The sequence below is a fragment of the Anoplophora glabripennis genome, unplaced genomic scaffold (assembly GCF_000390285.2).
Source record: "Anoplophora glabripennis isolate ALB-LARVAE unplaced genomic scaffold, Agla_2.0 scaffold4, whole genome shotgun sequence".
NCBI lineage: Eukaryota > Metazoa > Arthropoda > Insecta > Coleoptera > Cerambycidae > Anoplophora > Anoplophora glabripennis.
In genome coordinates, this window is record NW_019416568.1 from 2,104,659 (window position 1) to 2,121,154 (window position 16,496).

At 37.3% G+C, this 16,496-nt stretch overlaps 3 protein-coding genes across 4 annotated transcripts in view; 2 read left to right on the plus strand and 1 right to left on the minus strand.

The window, feature by feature from the left end:
• Positions 1 to 724, plus strand: part of LOC108917477 (discoidin domain-containing receptor 2-like) — a 109,910-nt gene extending 109,186 nt beyond the window's left edge. Inside the window, exons 17-18 of the mRNA XM_018724097.2 lie at positions 41 to 190; positions 537 to 724. Coding sequence (XP_018579613.1) covers positions 41 to 190; positions 537 to 686 — 300 coding nt within the window. The 3' untranslated portion in view covers positions 687 to 724. The remainder of the gene's footprint in view (positions 1 to 40; positions 191 to 536) is intronic.
• Positions 725 to 1,471: 747 nt separating this feature from the next.
• LOC108917478 (serine/threonine-protein kinase pelle-like) lies at positions 1,472 to 3,709 on the plus strand. Its single transcript, XM_018724098.1, has 2 exons — positions 1,472 to 2,454; positions 2,651 to 3,709. Exons 1-2 carry the CDS (start codon positions 1,773 to 1,775, stop codon positions 3,439 to 3,441), a joined length of 1,473 nt encoding a protein of 490 aa, XP_018579614.1. The 5' UTR covers positions 1,472 to 1,772; the 3' UTR covers positions 3,442 to 3,709.
• A 4,817-nt stretch (positions 3,710 to 8,526) lies between these two features.
• The window catches only part of LOC108917443 (autophagy-related protein 13 homolog), a 30,856-nt gene continuing 22,886 nt past the window's right edge, over positions 8,527 to 16,496 (minus strand). The window contains exons 3-4 of one of the 2 annotated variants that reach the window (XM_018724037.2): positions 13,627 to 13,960; positions 8,527 to 9,053 (exon numbers count right to left, since the gene is read on the minus strand). In XM_018724037.2, coding sequence (XP_018579553.1) covers positions 8,847 to 9,053; positions 13,627 to 13,960 — 541 coding nt within the window. In that variant the 3' untranslated portion in view covers positions 8,527 to 8,846. Of the gene's footprint in view, positions 9,054 to 13,617; positions 13,961 to 16,496 lie in introns of both variants that reach the window. The other variant, XM_018724036.2, reaches the window with a different exon arrangement.

A 16,496-nucleotide genomic window follows, 5' to 3' on the forward strand; every position in this document is an offset into this window, starting at 1 on the left:
ATTTTTTGACAAATTACGTTTTTTGTTTTCTCAATTTCAGGACCGCTACTCCTGCGCTAGCACTGTTTGGGCCTTCGCGGTTACCATGTGGGAAATACTGTCGTTTTGCTGCGAAAGGCCGTTTAGCAATCTATCCAACGAAAAAGTTATTCAAAACGCGGAGCACATGTATTATGGCGGGGAACTACAGGTACGTAAAATAGTTTGTTCGATGATAAATCCTAAATTGTATTTTCTTGTTTTGAGTAACATTTTTAGTTGGTTTTTCTTATACTTATTTTTGTGTACTCTGTTCAAAAAATCCTATCAAAAAAGTTAAAAATAAGTGCTGTAGGATATCAAAAATGAAATAGAATTTTCTGATCCAAAATTCGAACGTAAAAATTGATCTTGAAACTTAAAATCGACATCAAATCCAAGACTGCCGACATATGGGGTTCTTGATGCCCTACAACTTCCATCTGAGGCTATTTTGATAGGATTCAGTTCTTTTTGGGGCACCTCGTATAAGTAACTAACACCTTGACAAATTTTAGGTTCTCCTGAACAAGCCGACGATGTGCACGACGGACATCTACGAACTGATGTGCTCCTGCTGGCGTCGCGACGACAACGACCGCCCCTCCTTCAAGCAGATCTGCTTGTTCCTTAAACATAGTAATAAGGATTACATTCCTACAGACTGATCTTGATGAAAATTGCTCCGTACAATCATGCTCTAATGTACATACCATTTTCTAGGGTAAACACTATTTCACTTTATCCCAGGCCCATCTGTATCTGTAAATAAAGTAGTGTATATAAGATCAATAAGTAGGACTTCAAGTTCTGCGAGGGATGACGCTTCTTACTGCGGTTTTGTGGTAGAGAGAAGTATTTTTCGAAGAAAGGGTAAATGAGAGTATTAAAATTGGGTTGAAGAAGTTGAGCGGATTTTGGCAACGTTATTCTTAACAAAATATTAATTACAATTAATATATTTACATCCCAACTCATGAGAATAAAATGCGTATTAAAATTATTATGAACATATCGAAACACTAAGCGAAAAGAGTAATTACACATATTTTATCAGATTAAGAAGTAGTAGAAACTGCTTTAATGGTGGGTACTATTTTAGTACTGGAATATAATGATTGTACCTATTATTTACCTCAAAAACTGTCTTAATTTTTCTTGAATTACTTTATTGAAATCATAATAATACAAATTTCGCATACAGTATATTTTATCTTGCTAATTCAGTATTATCTAGTAACTTTCTACAATTAAATATTTAAAACTGAGCGCGAAACTGGTACCAGTGTTATTTTTGAACCCAGCAAAAGTCACCAACAGCACAATCGGAACGCACTAGTAAACTCGTGCAAGCACAGAACGCAGATAATATTTCTGTAACATATACTATGGTTAGAGAGACGGAGATAGGAAAATGTTTTGTTTGACAGGAGTGGGGAAGATTAAAGAATTTTACGTTGCCTTGTTTTCAATTTTTTTTATTTTGTAAATAACAGTACTTTTACTTGTTTTATTCCTTGTCGGGACACGTATTCTTGAATGTGATAATAATGGCCAATGAGTTATTTACGGATTTAATCAAAAGGAAGCTGCTCCTAACTTCTAACCAACCAACGTTGCAGTTCAAATTTTAGGTTATGTTTATGTTACCTGACCTGCTTTCTCTGACGTCTTTAAATATTGGGAATTTCCAAATCCTTAATGTGTAATTTACCAGTTCCTCCGAACCTTTGCACAGGCGACATTCGAAAAAGATGTACATTTACCATTTGCCTTATGAAGAAAGGAAAGAACTATGTTACATCTTGGATCAGAACAACAAATGGGAAGAATTGGGAGGGTGTCACATGAAATACGACATGCTCACCATAGAGAGCATTAGAAAAGAAATCTATAGAGGTAACTCACCCACCAGTGAACTGTTGACGATATGGGGTCACCAGAACCATACAGTGTTAGAGCTGTTCGTGCTGCTGTACCGCATGAAGCACTACCAAGCAATGACTGTGATAAAGAAATTCGTCGACGAGAAGTACCACCCCCTGATTAAGAACGGTGAGGACAATTTGAATATGTTGCTGCGCAACTTCGAGATCAGCAAGAAAGAGAGCAACAAACGGGACTCCAAAATACACCCCGCAAACTTCGATTGCAACACCGAGAAGATACTTAACATTCCGCAAGTGGTGTTCCAGACTCCGATCAGCAGGGAAGATAACGAGAGTATAATTAATCTGCAGCTGTTGCAGCCGAAATCGCCTCTTCCTCGGGGGCGACTGGGCACTTCCAAGATGTTTACGGCCACGGATATATCTTGTGTGGCGGAGTCTGCCGGTGCCGTGCCACATATACCGTACGATGAGCTTCAGAATTCCACCAACAACTGGGATAATAGTGCTATACTTGGAAGGGGAGGATTCGGAACAGTGTACAAAGGTATTTGTTGTTTTAAAAGTAGTAATAATTATTTTTTATCAGAAATCCGGTTGCGTGTAGTTTTAAAAAGCTTTAGCATTGCTTTTGTTAAATCGAAATTGGAGTTTTATTATTTTGCATCGTCTTTGATTTCTTATTAATTCCCAAAAATTCCGTAAAAGCTAATTTGCAAATTATAATTATAATTTCCGTCCAGGAACATGGAAATGCACCCAAGTGGCCATAAAACGCCTCGAGCAGAAAGAAGACAAGCCGGAGAACCACAGCGAGCAAATCAAACAGTCGATAACGGAATTGCACTGCCTCAACGCCTACCGCCACGATAACGTCCTGCCCCTGTACGGGTACAGCATCGGCGGCCCGCACCCCTGCCTAATCTACCAGTACATGGCCGGAGGCTCGTTAGAGCACCGTTTGCGAGTCCGCGACCCCGCCAAACTACTAAAGTGGCCCACACGTTTGAACATCGCCATCGGAGCAGCTAGGGGGTTGCAGTTCCTGCACACCAGCATGATAAACGGCAAGCCCTTGGTCCACGGCGACATTAAGTCCGCGAATATATTACTCGACCCCAACGACCAACCGAGAATCGGCGACTTCGGCCTGGCAAGGGAGGGACCGCAGAGCCAGTACACTTACATCAAGGTCAGTCGGATCCACGGCACCCGCCCGTACCTGCCGGACGAATTCTTAAGGGCGAAAAAGTTCTCGACCAAGGTGGATACCTACAGTTTCGGCATCGTGCTGTTCGAGATCGCCACGTCCTTGGCGGCGTACTCCGACAAGCGGGAGGACAAGTTCCTTAAGGACCACGTCGTGAACTACCAGGGGGACATGTTGGATTTGAAGGATAAGAGGGTGGAGGGTTACGACGACTGTTTCAGGGGTCTGGTGGAGATCGGTAGGATGTGCGTTAACAAGAGGGCGAAGGAGAGGCCCGAGATGGTAGCCGTCTTGATCCTGTTGGAGAAGGTGCCTTCGGAATGACGATTATCACGCTTTAAATCAAGTCGCTGTCAATATTTCATTTGTTTTAAAGCTGAGGTCCGTTTAAGACTGCACTTGTTTGGAAAGTGTAGTAAATATTTATTGTTTAGATTTGTAGTGTGCGTATTCGTGTAATTGGGAAATTTTCAAGGTTTTGGTATTTCGCAAACCACGACATTCTCATGAATCGCAATCATTTTCATGTAATCGTTTCCTTGAATAGGCAATTTTTATAAGTATTAGAATTTTTTTTAACGAAATCGAATTTTCTTAAACCCGTTCCCTGAAATCTTTCATGATCCCCAGTTTTTTAATTATTTCGAATCGAAAAAAAAAGTTTCGAAAACCGTTTTAAAATAATTTATTATTTTTTTTACTACAAGAAAAATAAAATTAAAAAACTACGTACTGTGCAAATTTGTTTATTTCTTATTTATATGCTTTTTAGTACGATTACAGAAATAGTTTAATAAAAACGCTTGACCTTTCGCAAAAAAAATATATTCGAGTAGGGAAAAAGCAATTACTTACCTGGCCTTTCAAAATAAAAATAACGCATAGCGTTATTCAAACGGCCGAATCGAATCGTGCAGAATAAAAATAACGCATGGCGTTATTCAAATGGCCGAATCGAATCGTGCAGAATATATCGTCGTTGCGCTCCAAAATGTGACGTGAATATTTTTGACAACATCGAACCGCATAATGTGGTAAAAAACATCTTATTTTTCACAAAAATGTAACTGTCCGTGATAAAATTAAAAATAATTGCATTTCTTAAACAGAAAAGCCAAGAAACAGATTTTTAACAACATTGAACAATTTGATAAAATTCACATGTCGCATTTTGAAGGCGTAACGATAATATCCATAAAACACTGTTAATATAGTTTTTCAAAAATTGGCACTTAAAACATTGTAGTAGGCTTACAATTTGTTATTTTGAAGTTACGGTTTTCGAATACGCCACTAATAAAGAATATTTAAGATGCCTCATAGCAAATAGGCAACCAGCAATACAGTTTTATAGATTTTATTACACAATCTGTCTAAATATGAATTTGATGCACAAATAACAGACTTTCCTCCATTCTAACACAGATTTTCTATAAAATGGAGTCGATTTGAAACACAAATTACTTTTTGTTGTAAAGAAATTTGTAATTTGCTACGTAAATTACAAATTTCTCTACACCAAAAAGTTATTCGAGTTTCAAACAAAGTCCATTTTATAGAAAATTTGTGTTAAAATAGTGGAAAGTCTGTTATTTGTGCATTAATTCATATTTAGAGAAACTGTGTCATAAAATCTATAAAAATGTATTGACGATTGCCTACTTGCTATAGAGCCCTCTGAAGTTAAAAAAAAAACTGTTAATATAATTTTTCAAAAATTGACACTTAAAAAATCGTAGTAGGCTTATAATTTGTTATTTTGAAGTTACAGTTTTCGAACACTCCACTAATAACGAATATTTTAGAGGCCCCATAGCAAATAGGCAACCAGCAATACAGTTTTATAGATTTTATTACACAGTGTCTCTAAATATGAACTAATGCACAAATAACAGACTTTCCCCCATTCTAATGCAGATTTTCTACAAAACGGAGTTAGTCTGAAACACAAATTACTTTGTAAATTTGTAATTTGCCACTTTTGAATATCGTAAATTCCAAATTTCTTTATAACAAAAAGTAATTTGAGTTTCAAGCTAACTCCACTTTATAGAAAAATCTGTGTTAAAATGGTGGAAAGTCTGTTATTTGTGCATTAATTCGTATTTAGACAAACCCTGTAATAAAATCTATAAAAACGTAATGCTGGTTGTCTATTCGGTATAGAGCCCTCTTAAGTTAAAAAAAAACTTGTTAATTTTTAAAAAATTAACTAAAAAATCGTAGTAGGTTTACAATTTCTAATTTGAAGTTACAGTTTTCGAATACGCATGTTCTTCGACTCTAATAAAGAATATTTGAACTTAATTTTTTACGATGTCATTGGCCTGAGCAGCTGTAAATCGACACATTGTAGCCAGGCTCAAAATATGAAGTAGGTTTTATGACGTCTCAAAAAAATTAATTATTCAGATATATACAGCTGTGGACGATAAAAAGTGTACTAGCTAGACGATTCATAACATCAGTATCGAAATCTTTGTTTTGTACTCATTTATTTTTGTGTTGCGCTGTAATATAAAATTTATCGATACTGTAGCTTTACACCAAATATTTTTAACTAATAATATCGCGGGGAACCACTACTCTGCGGACTACAGCCCTGACCACCATTCAATTACACTCACAATATCTAGTAAACGTTTTGAAGTCGTTCGTGACTAAAACCACCATAAACGAATTTTGTGACAAATGATCCAGATATTGCGGTTGTAATTCAATGCCGTACAGGGTTTTAGTCTGCAGAGTAGTTGTTTCTCACAATATCACAGAACGATTGTGTCGATAACAATTTTAGCTACTTCCTTAGACATAACAGCGTTTTTTACGTCTGCATAATATGTAGTTTCTGCCGTTCGTTAAATCACTATGAAATTATTTAATTACTGCTGCATTCTGCATATCAGTGAATTACTTTTTGATTTAATTTGAAAGAAAGTAGAAATTTTGCTTGAAAATTTGCAAAGAACCAATTTCTCAAAGAGATTTAAAAGTTCCGCGGCACTCGCAGACTCTGAACGAACAAAGAAGAATCCGAATCTAATCTACTTCTTTTCAATATGGCCGACTCGCTCAGTCACAATTCTTTGAACCTTTGAAACTAATTTATAAGAAAAACGTATAACTTTGTTGATTTGTAGTATACTGTGTTAGTAGGTCGCTCTTTGCTAGTAAGTGCGGTGTTTTATGCGAGTTGAAAGCGGTGACATCAACGAAATAATACACTTTGTAGGTTTTATTTCGCTTAGTTGGAAAATTTATATTTTTAGACTTCTGTAGTCCCTTGTAATTGTCAAATTGAACTTTTTGTTTTCTAACGAAAAATCGGTAAATGTGAAACAGGATCTGAAAGAGCTAAATGAAGCGGTCTTTCACGACCGATAGAAAGTCAACAGAAAAAAATGATCCACAACGCATCCGCTCAACTTCTCCGCCCGACCACGATAAGTGCTTCCAAACGAACCATGACGTAACTAGGCTAATCTGCTCGGCGTATTACCTCCGTACACTTCGACACCAGCCACACGGTAACAAATCACTAATTTCTCAAAGATTCTACTAGGAAATAAAAATATCACTGTTACACGTAACGAGTTAATGTTAAGGAGATCGGGTCCCTCGCCGAATCCCCTTAAGGGCGCCGTGCGACGTCCCGATCCCCTCGAGGACTCTGTGATTAGGTTAAGGGGATTGTATAAATAAAGAGATATTTAATAAAGATAAAATACTAATGTATTTGATATAATATGAAAAAGGTTTAACAGATAGATTATTTTGTACCTGTTCTGAGATTTTATATAAAATAATGGACCAAAATACAAAAAATATTTATTGAACTTAAACCGACAGGAAAGCTATATGTAAATATATTGAGCAAAAAAAAAGTTATGCGTGTAACAAGGGTATGTTCTAAAACAAACATAAATACGCGAAATGATTGTGGAGGCGATAAAAGTTAGGCGGGAGTACCTAATTAGGAAAAAAAAATGATTTGTACCCGAAAACAATTAAAAAGTTGCTTATTCATATACAGGATGTTTTTAAATGAAGTAGCAAAACTGGTACCAGTGAGGACCGCCTAGCCGGGTGCCTTGGCCGGCGGATTTCGATCTGCCAAGGCAAGCATCACGGACGCAGGCTGGAATTTGGATGGGTGACCTAAGGCAGGCTCGGGGACGTGGCTGTGGCAGCCCACCAGAGACCTGGGTCGCCCAACGTTTGCCCCATGCGTGTGGTCCCCGATAAATGGTAACGAGAACAGAGCAAAGAAAATCTCTGTAACTCAAGACCATGCTATCATACATAAACTGTATGAGACTTTGCCACCAAAAAAGCTGCGCAATAAATCAGTCTTCCCAATAAATATTTTTAAATAAATAATTTGCTTCGTATAAAAAATTTCTAATAAAATATCGCAATGGGGTCGACTGTTTCACGCCTTTAAAAAATACGCCAATGATCGAAAAAATTTTGAAAAGTTGTCTTTATTAGTAGGATGCTCACACCAAGTTTCGTGTCTCTAGCATTTTTGCTACTTCATTTAAAAATACCCTGTATAACTATAATTAAATAGCTATTACGAACGGACTGTTTGCTCGTTGACCGTTCACAAACAAGATAAAACAATGCTGCATTCCTGAATCAAGGTCGAAACCAAACGACGCTCGTAGCCGCGTTTCCTGTTAAACTACAAGGGGGGTCAACGAACAACCTGCCCGTCTACGATAAACATTTAAATTCCTTCAATTGTCGCCAATTCATTCCTATCGCGCGCGAAAAGACGATAAACACCGAGGAACAACACCACCAGTATCAAGAAGACGTCCTGTTAGGAAGCTGTCGTAGGGGGGAAACTTAACGCTTTACTTTCACTAAGAACATGGTGTACAGAGTGATTTCAAAAAAATAGGAAAACGGAAAACTACAAATTTGGCACTTTTACATGAAAATTAAAGAATCATTGCACTTTTTTTTTAAACACCCTGTACACAATGTTAAGTGAAAAATGTAAAAAACGTTAAAAAAGTACGGAAAATTGTAACTCGTTATGAAATCTGCAATAAATATGTATAAATAGGCCTTTACCGTTGTTCTAAATCGTACGTTTGTAGTCACAACCGATCGAACTTACGATCGACGACGCTAGATGGCGACACTCGAGAGTAGCGCCACCTAGCGTCCTCACACCTAAGTTCGACCTAACTTATAACCACGTAAACAACCATTTTAAATTAGGTACTCCTCCCGATCTCCTTAAGTCACTGCACAGTGCTAGGCTAAATAATTATAAATATTAGATACAAATACTAACAGCTTAAAATTTGAAATGTTCAAAAAACCTGTAAATAGATATCGATATAATTATACCTATCGTTTAAAACATAAATAAACTTACGACCAACCAGCGAGTAGTTTCACTCTCTCCTCTATTAACTCAACAAAGTATGTACAATAATTTACAGTCGATTTTATACTCATATCAGTCTTTGGCAAAGTCCCTTCGTGTCGGCCCTCAGGCCGGCTCGCTCCCCAGTCTTATCCTCCTCGCCGAAACGATTCCTTTTTAAAAATAGAACGGCACCGACCGGTGTCGAACGAATAAATATATCACAATAACGGTTACGGATCCCACCAAAACAAAAATTTAGATCTCGTCTAAACTCCATTCAAATGAAATGTGTGCGGGCGGGGGGGCAACGAAGACGGGTCCAACTCGACGGACGAAACGTTCAGTTGTTGTTGGGCGACTGACAGAGCGACTGCACGATGGTGTCGTACTCGTTCAAGTCCGACTCGAACGTCTCCAGCTGTTTCGTGAGGTCCAGCTCCTCCAGGGGGGGCAGGTCGATGAAGGCCTGCAAGGGGGGGGCGCTCTGCCACTCCCTGTAGAACTTGCCCAGCTCGCTCTTCTCGTTTGTGCTGGCAAAGGGCGTTTTCTGCAATAAGATAAAGACGAAGGTAAGAATAGGGCCATTTCGGTGGGTAGATAAAAAAGCTGAAGCGGTTAGTAACATTCAGAATGAGGATGTTTATGAGATGGCTTTATTATGATTATTTTCGTATACATTTCTATAGAGACACGAATAAGATCTTGAAATTCGTCTTCAAAAAATTTACATGGCAAACGAATTGACCATTAAAATAACGATTATATGTACAAATAGATAAAAATACTTCACATAAGTATCTTTGTACGAGTATTTCAGTACTTGAATAAGTTTTTATCTATGCACAATTTTAAACTGTTTTGTATCTATGGACAAGCTTCTGGATTTCATATCTTATCTATGTACAAAATTTTCCCCTTGCACACTTAAATGATTTATCTATAAATACTACATTTTATTTGTATAAAAGTTTCATAGATTTATTCGTTACCTATTTAATTATCTGTGTACAGTTATCTATGCACAGCTTTGTATCTACGGACAAGTTTCTTGATAGAATTTTTATCTATGTACATTTTTATTCATGATTCATTTTTATCGTTTTCTAAATAACTCTTATCTATGGATAAAATTCTTGCTTTGTATAAAAGTTCTTAAATTTATCTATTATCTATTTACATATTTATCTATGTACATTTATCTATGCACAAATTTACATGCATATTTCGTATTTATAGACAAACTTCTCAATATAATTTTTATCTATGTACATTTTTGTTTACAATACATTTTTATCGCAAACTTTTGGTTGGTTTAATAAAAGTTCTTTTTACGTGTTAAAAATTTAGATATCTATGTAGATTTATCTATGCACAAACTTCTCACTATAATTTTTATCTATGTACAAAATCTCTCGTTCACTTTTACCATAGATTTCTAAATAACTTTTATCTATGGAAAAATGTTCTTAAATCTATATATTATCTATTTAGGTATCTACATGTACAGGTCTCTATGTAATCCGTTTTACCAATGTTTTTAAAAGTAATCTTTTTATGGTGAATTTAAGTGTACGTTGGAGAGAATATGCTGAAGTTTACCAGCTTTATCTATGTACAGAGATATTCACATAACTATTATCCTCTTGTCTTTCTAGTTAGAAAAAAATTGCAAAGACCAAAGTTTTAGGAAATTTTCTTGTGATTTCAATGAAATTTAAAAAAAAAATAATTGAATGTTGCGTTTCAGATGTATAAGCCTACCAACATTATCTATGTACAAAAAGGCAGCAATACGACTATGCCTTGCAATCAACTTGCTTTTTGAAGTGATATTTCAATCTTTGGCAAACAACATCTTTTAGGAAGATACCGCTGATAGGTTTGTTGTCGGCTTATTTTCCACAAATATGCATTGGGTTGTTTATTCGAGATGAAGCGGAGTAAAGGCCAAGGCCGAAAGCCTCTATTTATAGATTTTTCGTTGACAGATGCAAACACGAAAAGCGCAGTTTCTTGTTTACAAAATTTACATTGAATAATAGTCAGAAGTGTATACCAAAAATTTAATATTTCTGATTCCCATTTAGAATTATACAACAACTAAAATGTTTTTTCTATAATTAGTAAACGACTTCATATGTTGGTAAAAACGTTCAAAAATAATTTAGCAACCGTAGATCAATCTCTTGACTGTGACATCGAAAGGTCAAAAACAATTTCTGACGTAAAGTGTTTGCCGCGAGTTCATCGGGATTCAGGAAAGTACCGCTGTTTATATTAAAGAGTAAAATATTTATAAAATGGTTGGGTGTCTTCCCTTGGGGTCAAATCGGTGTACAACAGCATAGATACAAAACTATAAACAATTATACAACAAATCTTTAAAAAAAAATGTTACAGATACTGATAACGTTTTTTTCCTCAAAGTCGAACAAAAGAAAACTCTCCATAATCTATTTATTATGGAATTGGCGCCAAACTCTTGATAAAGCCTCGTTATCTCGCCACTATTATCAGATATTTATATTATTAACATTGTTTGATAATCCAAACAAAATTAGCAAAACAATATATTTTGGCATCATTATCGCAAAATTTTAAGTACATGTGACTCACTGCTTCCAAAAACAGTTTAATTCAATCCTTTTATCGACTTTGACGGGTTAATTTCTTTTTTTACCCCACTTTCGAAAGAAAACAAATATTAATATCCTTCTGTCCAGAACCAGGATCATCTTTCCGAACGCGAATATTAAATTACTTCGAAGAAGCCATGGTAGTTAACAATTTTTCTATTTCTGCCATTTAAAATTATAATTTTATTCATGGCTCGAGGTAAACGCACCTAGACTAGCCATTACACACTCCACTATAGCAACTCACGATTATTTTTTTGTGGCGAAACACGACTCCATACATAAAATATGAAAACCGGTACCGGCAAACGCTTATATCCATGTACGGGCAAAAAATACATGAATTAATCCCGCATCGAATGCTCAACGCAATGACATAATCACTTTCAGCGACTTAAAAGGCGGTAAACAAAATGCAAATCGCCGTTTTCGCACAAATATTAGCCTTGCAAATAACGAAAACTTATGCGAAATGCAAATTGGAATAACCCACAAGCGAATTTCGTCATAACTCGTATAAAAACGGGTTATGTCTATTTAAGTGACTAACACAGCCATACAAGTGAAGAAAAATCAACATAGACTCTATAATTTCAGTACGCATGCGCTCTACTTCAGTTTGAACCACGTTTGGGACTTAAAATAAGTGTAAAGTGATGATCACGATTGCTTTAGGATAAAAGGAAGATCTGATATCGGATAAGCAACAAAAGTTCTGGAGGAAATGAAGATACCATCGAAAAGATGTGGAAGGAACTTATCTCGTGGAGCTACATCAGCTCACGATCTTTATTTAAGAAATACGATCATAGAAGACCATTACATCACTGACGAGGATATAAATAGACTTGATCGTGATCTCTTTATAGATTTTTTAATAACAAAAACAGCAGCTGGCTGAATCGAACACGAAAATAGATGGGACAAGACCATGAGCTACTCGGCTGCAAACAAAACAATTAGTTTGGTAACAGGACCTTGTCTTCATTAGATAAGGAAATATGGACAAACAGGAGATTCCAAATTGTTGCATTTAGGGCCAGACTACGTACACCAGATTGGAGATTTATTATGTTTTTTTTCGTTAATGATAGCTATCAGTAAATTATGCAACCTTAACAAACGATGCTGTAAGTTGTTTTCAATTTAAATAAATGTTATGCACGCGAATAAACGCGAGCACGATAAAAACGGAGATAGGCGAATTGCAAACAATTCTAAAATAGCAACAACGTTATTTATTTATGAATAAATAACCATTAACGATAAGAAAAATCCTGGCACTAGCCCCGCGACTGACTCACCGCCAATTAAGAAATCCAGCTAAAACCGATATGCATTAAAAACTTTATAGATTGTGCCGCAAACAAATTAGAGCCTTCGGTCAATTTGCCAGATAAAATTGTTTTTTTGCGGATAATTGCTGTCGTTCGTGCAAAGCGGCTATTTTTAGATCCCGTCATATCAATGCCAGTGGTTTTTGATACGCTGCTCAACTCGAGAAACGTCCATTGAGCAAAAATTAAAAAAAAGTTTGCTTAATGGAGATCTCGACCAACCTTGGAAGCAAATACTTGTAACAAAAATAACTGTCTTTAAAAATAGCTGAAATTGCATGTACAAGTATTGGGTAAGCACTATTTTCAGTAGCACAAAAACGTTGGCAACTAGCAATGGTGTCTTTGAGGAACAGTCAAGGACAAGAACGAGCAAACCCAAGTGTCATTTTAACTACAAAAAAAAAACGAATTTCAAAATATCCCCAGAAGTTAGGCGACCGCCTAGCCGGGTGTCTTGGCCGGTGGATTTCGATCTGCCGAGGTAAGCATCACGGACACAGGCTGGAATTTGGATGGGTGACCTAAGGCAGGCTCGGGGACGTGGCTGTGGCAGCCTACCAGAGACCTGGGTCGCTCAACATTTTCCGCATGTGTGTGGTCCCCGATAAATGGTAATGAGAACAGAGCAACGAAAATCTCTGTAACTCAAGACCATGCTGTCATACATAATCGACTGAAACGACCGAAGTTAAAAAGCTAATTAAACGGATTATTGGAGTCACAGTTGTTTTCATAACTGTCAATGTCCAGTTTGCATTTTAAAGTTCGTGACTGTTTGCTGATACAGCGACGAACTGTCAAAATACCACGTTACGAAATTCAACAGGTTGTTTTGATCAATGGAGGTCTTTGGTGTTTACCAAACAAACAGTTACGTCAATGAGTGCAATGCGTTCGGTTAGTGTTAATGATAAACGATCTTGCATGCTCGTTGAAGCAAGTAAGTGAACCACGATATCCCATCCCCAATAAACTGAAATTTACTAGCAACGTGGCTCATCGCGTCGGCGACTTGAAACAGAAAAATACACACTTTTCCGTGTAAGTCAGAGATAAAAGAATTAGCACAAATCGCCGACGCCACGCGCCGCCGTCACCCTCAGACATGCAGCGTTTTTCAGCAAGAAAAATTTACCAAGTCTACCATAATGAAGTCGTCGTTGGTGGAGACCATGGTGAGGGCGTCCAGCCTGGACTCGAGCGGCGGCGAGGGCGGGTTGCCGTTCTTCTCCTTCTCCTTCTTCTCCTTCTCCCTGTCCTCCTTCTCGGTCACGCCGTTGCTGTGTTTGCTGGCGTCGTTGCTGATCGAGTTGGACAGGGACTCGCTGTCCTCCGAATGTTTGTCGGGGGACATCTTCTCGGTGAAGAGCTTGCTGAACGGCGTGTTGGGGATGATGAGCTGGGGCTCGAAGTTCTTCTTCTTGTAGTCGGCGAAGGCGCCGAGCTTCATGGTGTCGCTCAGGGAGGTCTTCTCGTCACTAAAAAAAAAGAAAGTTTATGACATTGAAACGAAAATATTCATAGATGCTTATGGCAATTCTCCTCCTTTCTGTTGATAGTTAAAGACACGTCACGCTTTATTTTGTTTTCGTTAAATATTTATTATGTAAATATAAGGAATAAAGGGTTTAAATTCTCTAAATACTCTAAATCTAATTTGAATACTGATGCAACTGGTCTCTAACAATTGAACAGGCTTTTGCACCAAGTCCTCAAACAAAACAAAAAACAAATGCTCAGGTTCATAAGAGACTTATATCTTTCATGACTGTTTCTTCAGGAATAAATCCAATGCAATTACGCCCTTAGTAACTCCACACGTCCAATGATGTGAAAAAAATGAAATTACTTGGCAAACAACGTTTTTTATCTTGTAGTGCCTACTTAAGGAGGCGCCACCAGTACTTGGCGTTCTATAGATACCCACCGAAAATAGACAGGCGGCTTTGAACTCCAAGGGTTTCTATTTTCATAGAGAATTAGGCTAGGTCGGCGACACCGGTAAAGTCTCACACGGGTTTTAATTCGATTTGGTGCGTCATCCTGGCGGTTTGCCACACCAAGACAACTAACTCGCTACTATTTTTACTTGTCGTCGGGCAGTACGATCATATGAGCAACGAAAATAAAGAAAACGAAGTAGAGGATTGCCTCAAAGTTTTTTTGAGCCATCAAAATTCCGAAATATTTGTTTGCGATCTTTGAATATCGTTTTCTAGAGCTACAGCGACAGTTTCTGACGTCTTTAAGAGAAAAAAAAATCGAAGCTACAGTATCATACCAACCAATATTTTCATTTTTCAGTCATTACGGCGCGCTGTCGTGCGCCACTGATCCGGTAACGCTCGATGGCTGCATTCAGTCACGGCTTGCATTCCACAGTGCATTGCACAAATACCCGACGTTGTATAAAGCGAGCTAACGCGAAATTTACCAGCTGGTCCGTAAAGGAATGCGTTGAAATCGACAGAGAGTCGCCTGGGCAGAGATGGCAGCCAAACCTACGCTTGCAATCAAGAAGACGACCGAAAACAAAGCAATTACGTTTGTTAATTAACTAGAAATCACCTGCGGTACCTTTCCTCGCACAATAGACGACGATAATTCCCTCGACGTCCTTACAAGGCCGCGAAATAATTAACGACTATAGGTCCAAGTGTGCTTTCACGCCTGAATTTGTTTTATTACGTCGACGTAGTATCCGGCTTGGTAATTTTTTGTAGATACCGTTCAAGGTTCCCTCAAAGAAGTCCTTAATTTGCGCTGACTGCTGCGTAGGAAGTGGTCGATCATTGATAAATGTTAATGGTGTCGAACGAGATTACAATGTCATTTGTAAATGTTGCAGAGATAATTCATTAAACTTTTGAATTCTTTGTTCGTTTCGTTGCTTGATGTAGCGAGAATATTTATGTATTTACCAGAAGAAAGTGACACATGTTACTCCAGAAAGAGAAAGTTTCTTACACCATTTGTCTCTGTTGGATACACATGCAGGTTTTTCTCCTGGAATGGCATTCAAATGATACGAGGTTATAAAAAAAAACGATGACACAATATCGAAAAGAAAATAGGTATCTAATTTTCTAGTATACTCAAAGGATGTAACCCGATACGCTCGACTTCCCCAATAAATTTTCGAGCAACTAAAAGAAAATTGAACATAAAACATCGGTTTATTGCGCCGAGTTTATGAGCACCACTTTCTTAGCATAGCTTTTCGCAACAAGGTCCACGTTGACTTTCCGCATTCGACATCGGAGATTATAGGAGTCGTAAAATTATTTACTGGTTATAAACGTCACTAGTGGGCTGCATTTTCTGTATCGATGCAAATTTATAGTTGTCTGATGCTACTTCACTACGAAAAAAGGGGTGTACATATATGTTGCTAATTCCTTATTGAATTATGTACTTTAATATGAGGGACATGAAAAAAAAAAATAGGATTTGTAGGATGTATTTTAGTGCATTGGCATGCACACTTTGGTTCCGTTACGCAGGAAAAACACGACACCACAAATAGGAAATGGAGTTTGCAAAATTGTGATTGCTTGCTATTATTATCCATTGAATTATTAACGATTTTATTGTCCGCTTCGACCTTGAAAACGCCTGGCAGCGTTAAAATTATTGATTAGTAATCCCCTCAGTGAAAATGAGATAATTGTTTTTCTCCTAGAGTATCCTTGACGGGCAGTTATTTACTTCACTCTACGTTTATGAAAGTGGCATTGTCTAGAGGCTACACCTCGAAAAAAAAATCGTTTCTAGTAAACCTTAGCCAATAAGGATACCCACATAATTATTTTCTCTTTATAAGTGACGTGTAGTCGTTGTCTATTTCTCATAAAATAAACTGACACCTGTGAAGGATACTATTTTGCAAGCAAAAGCAATAAAAACGAATTTAAACTGACGCTTCCACAAATCGTTAAGGCCACCTACTACTATGACGTCACGCCCTCAGCTCTCAATCTGATTTACAAAAAACTAATTAGGAACAGTACGACA

Coding starts and splice junctions, on each gene's coding strand:
- LOC108917478 (XM_018724098.1), top strand. CDS start 1,773: ATGTACATTTACCATTTGCCTTATGAAGAAAGGAAAGAACTATGTTAC. Junction 2,455..2,650: donor ATTCGGAACAGTGTACAAAG/GTATTTGTTGTT, acceptor ATTTCCGTCCAG/GAACATGGAAATGCACCCAA.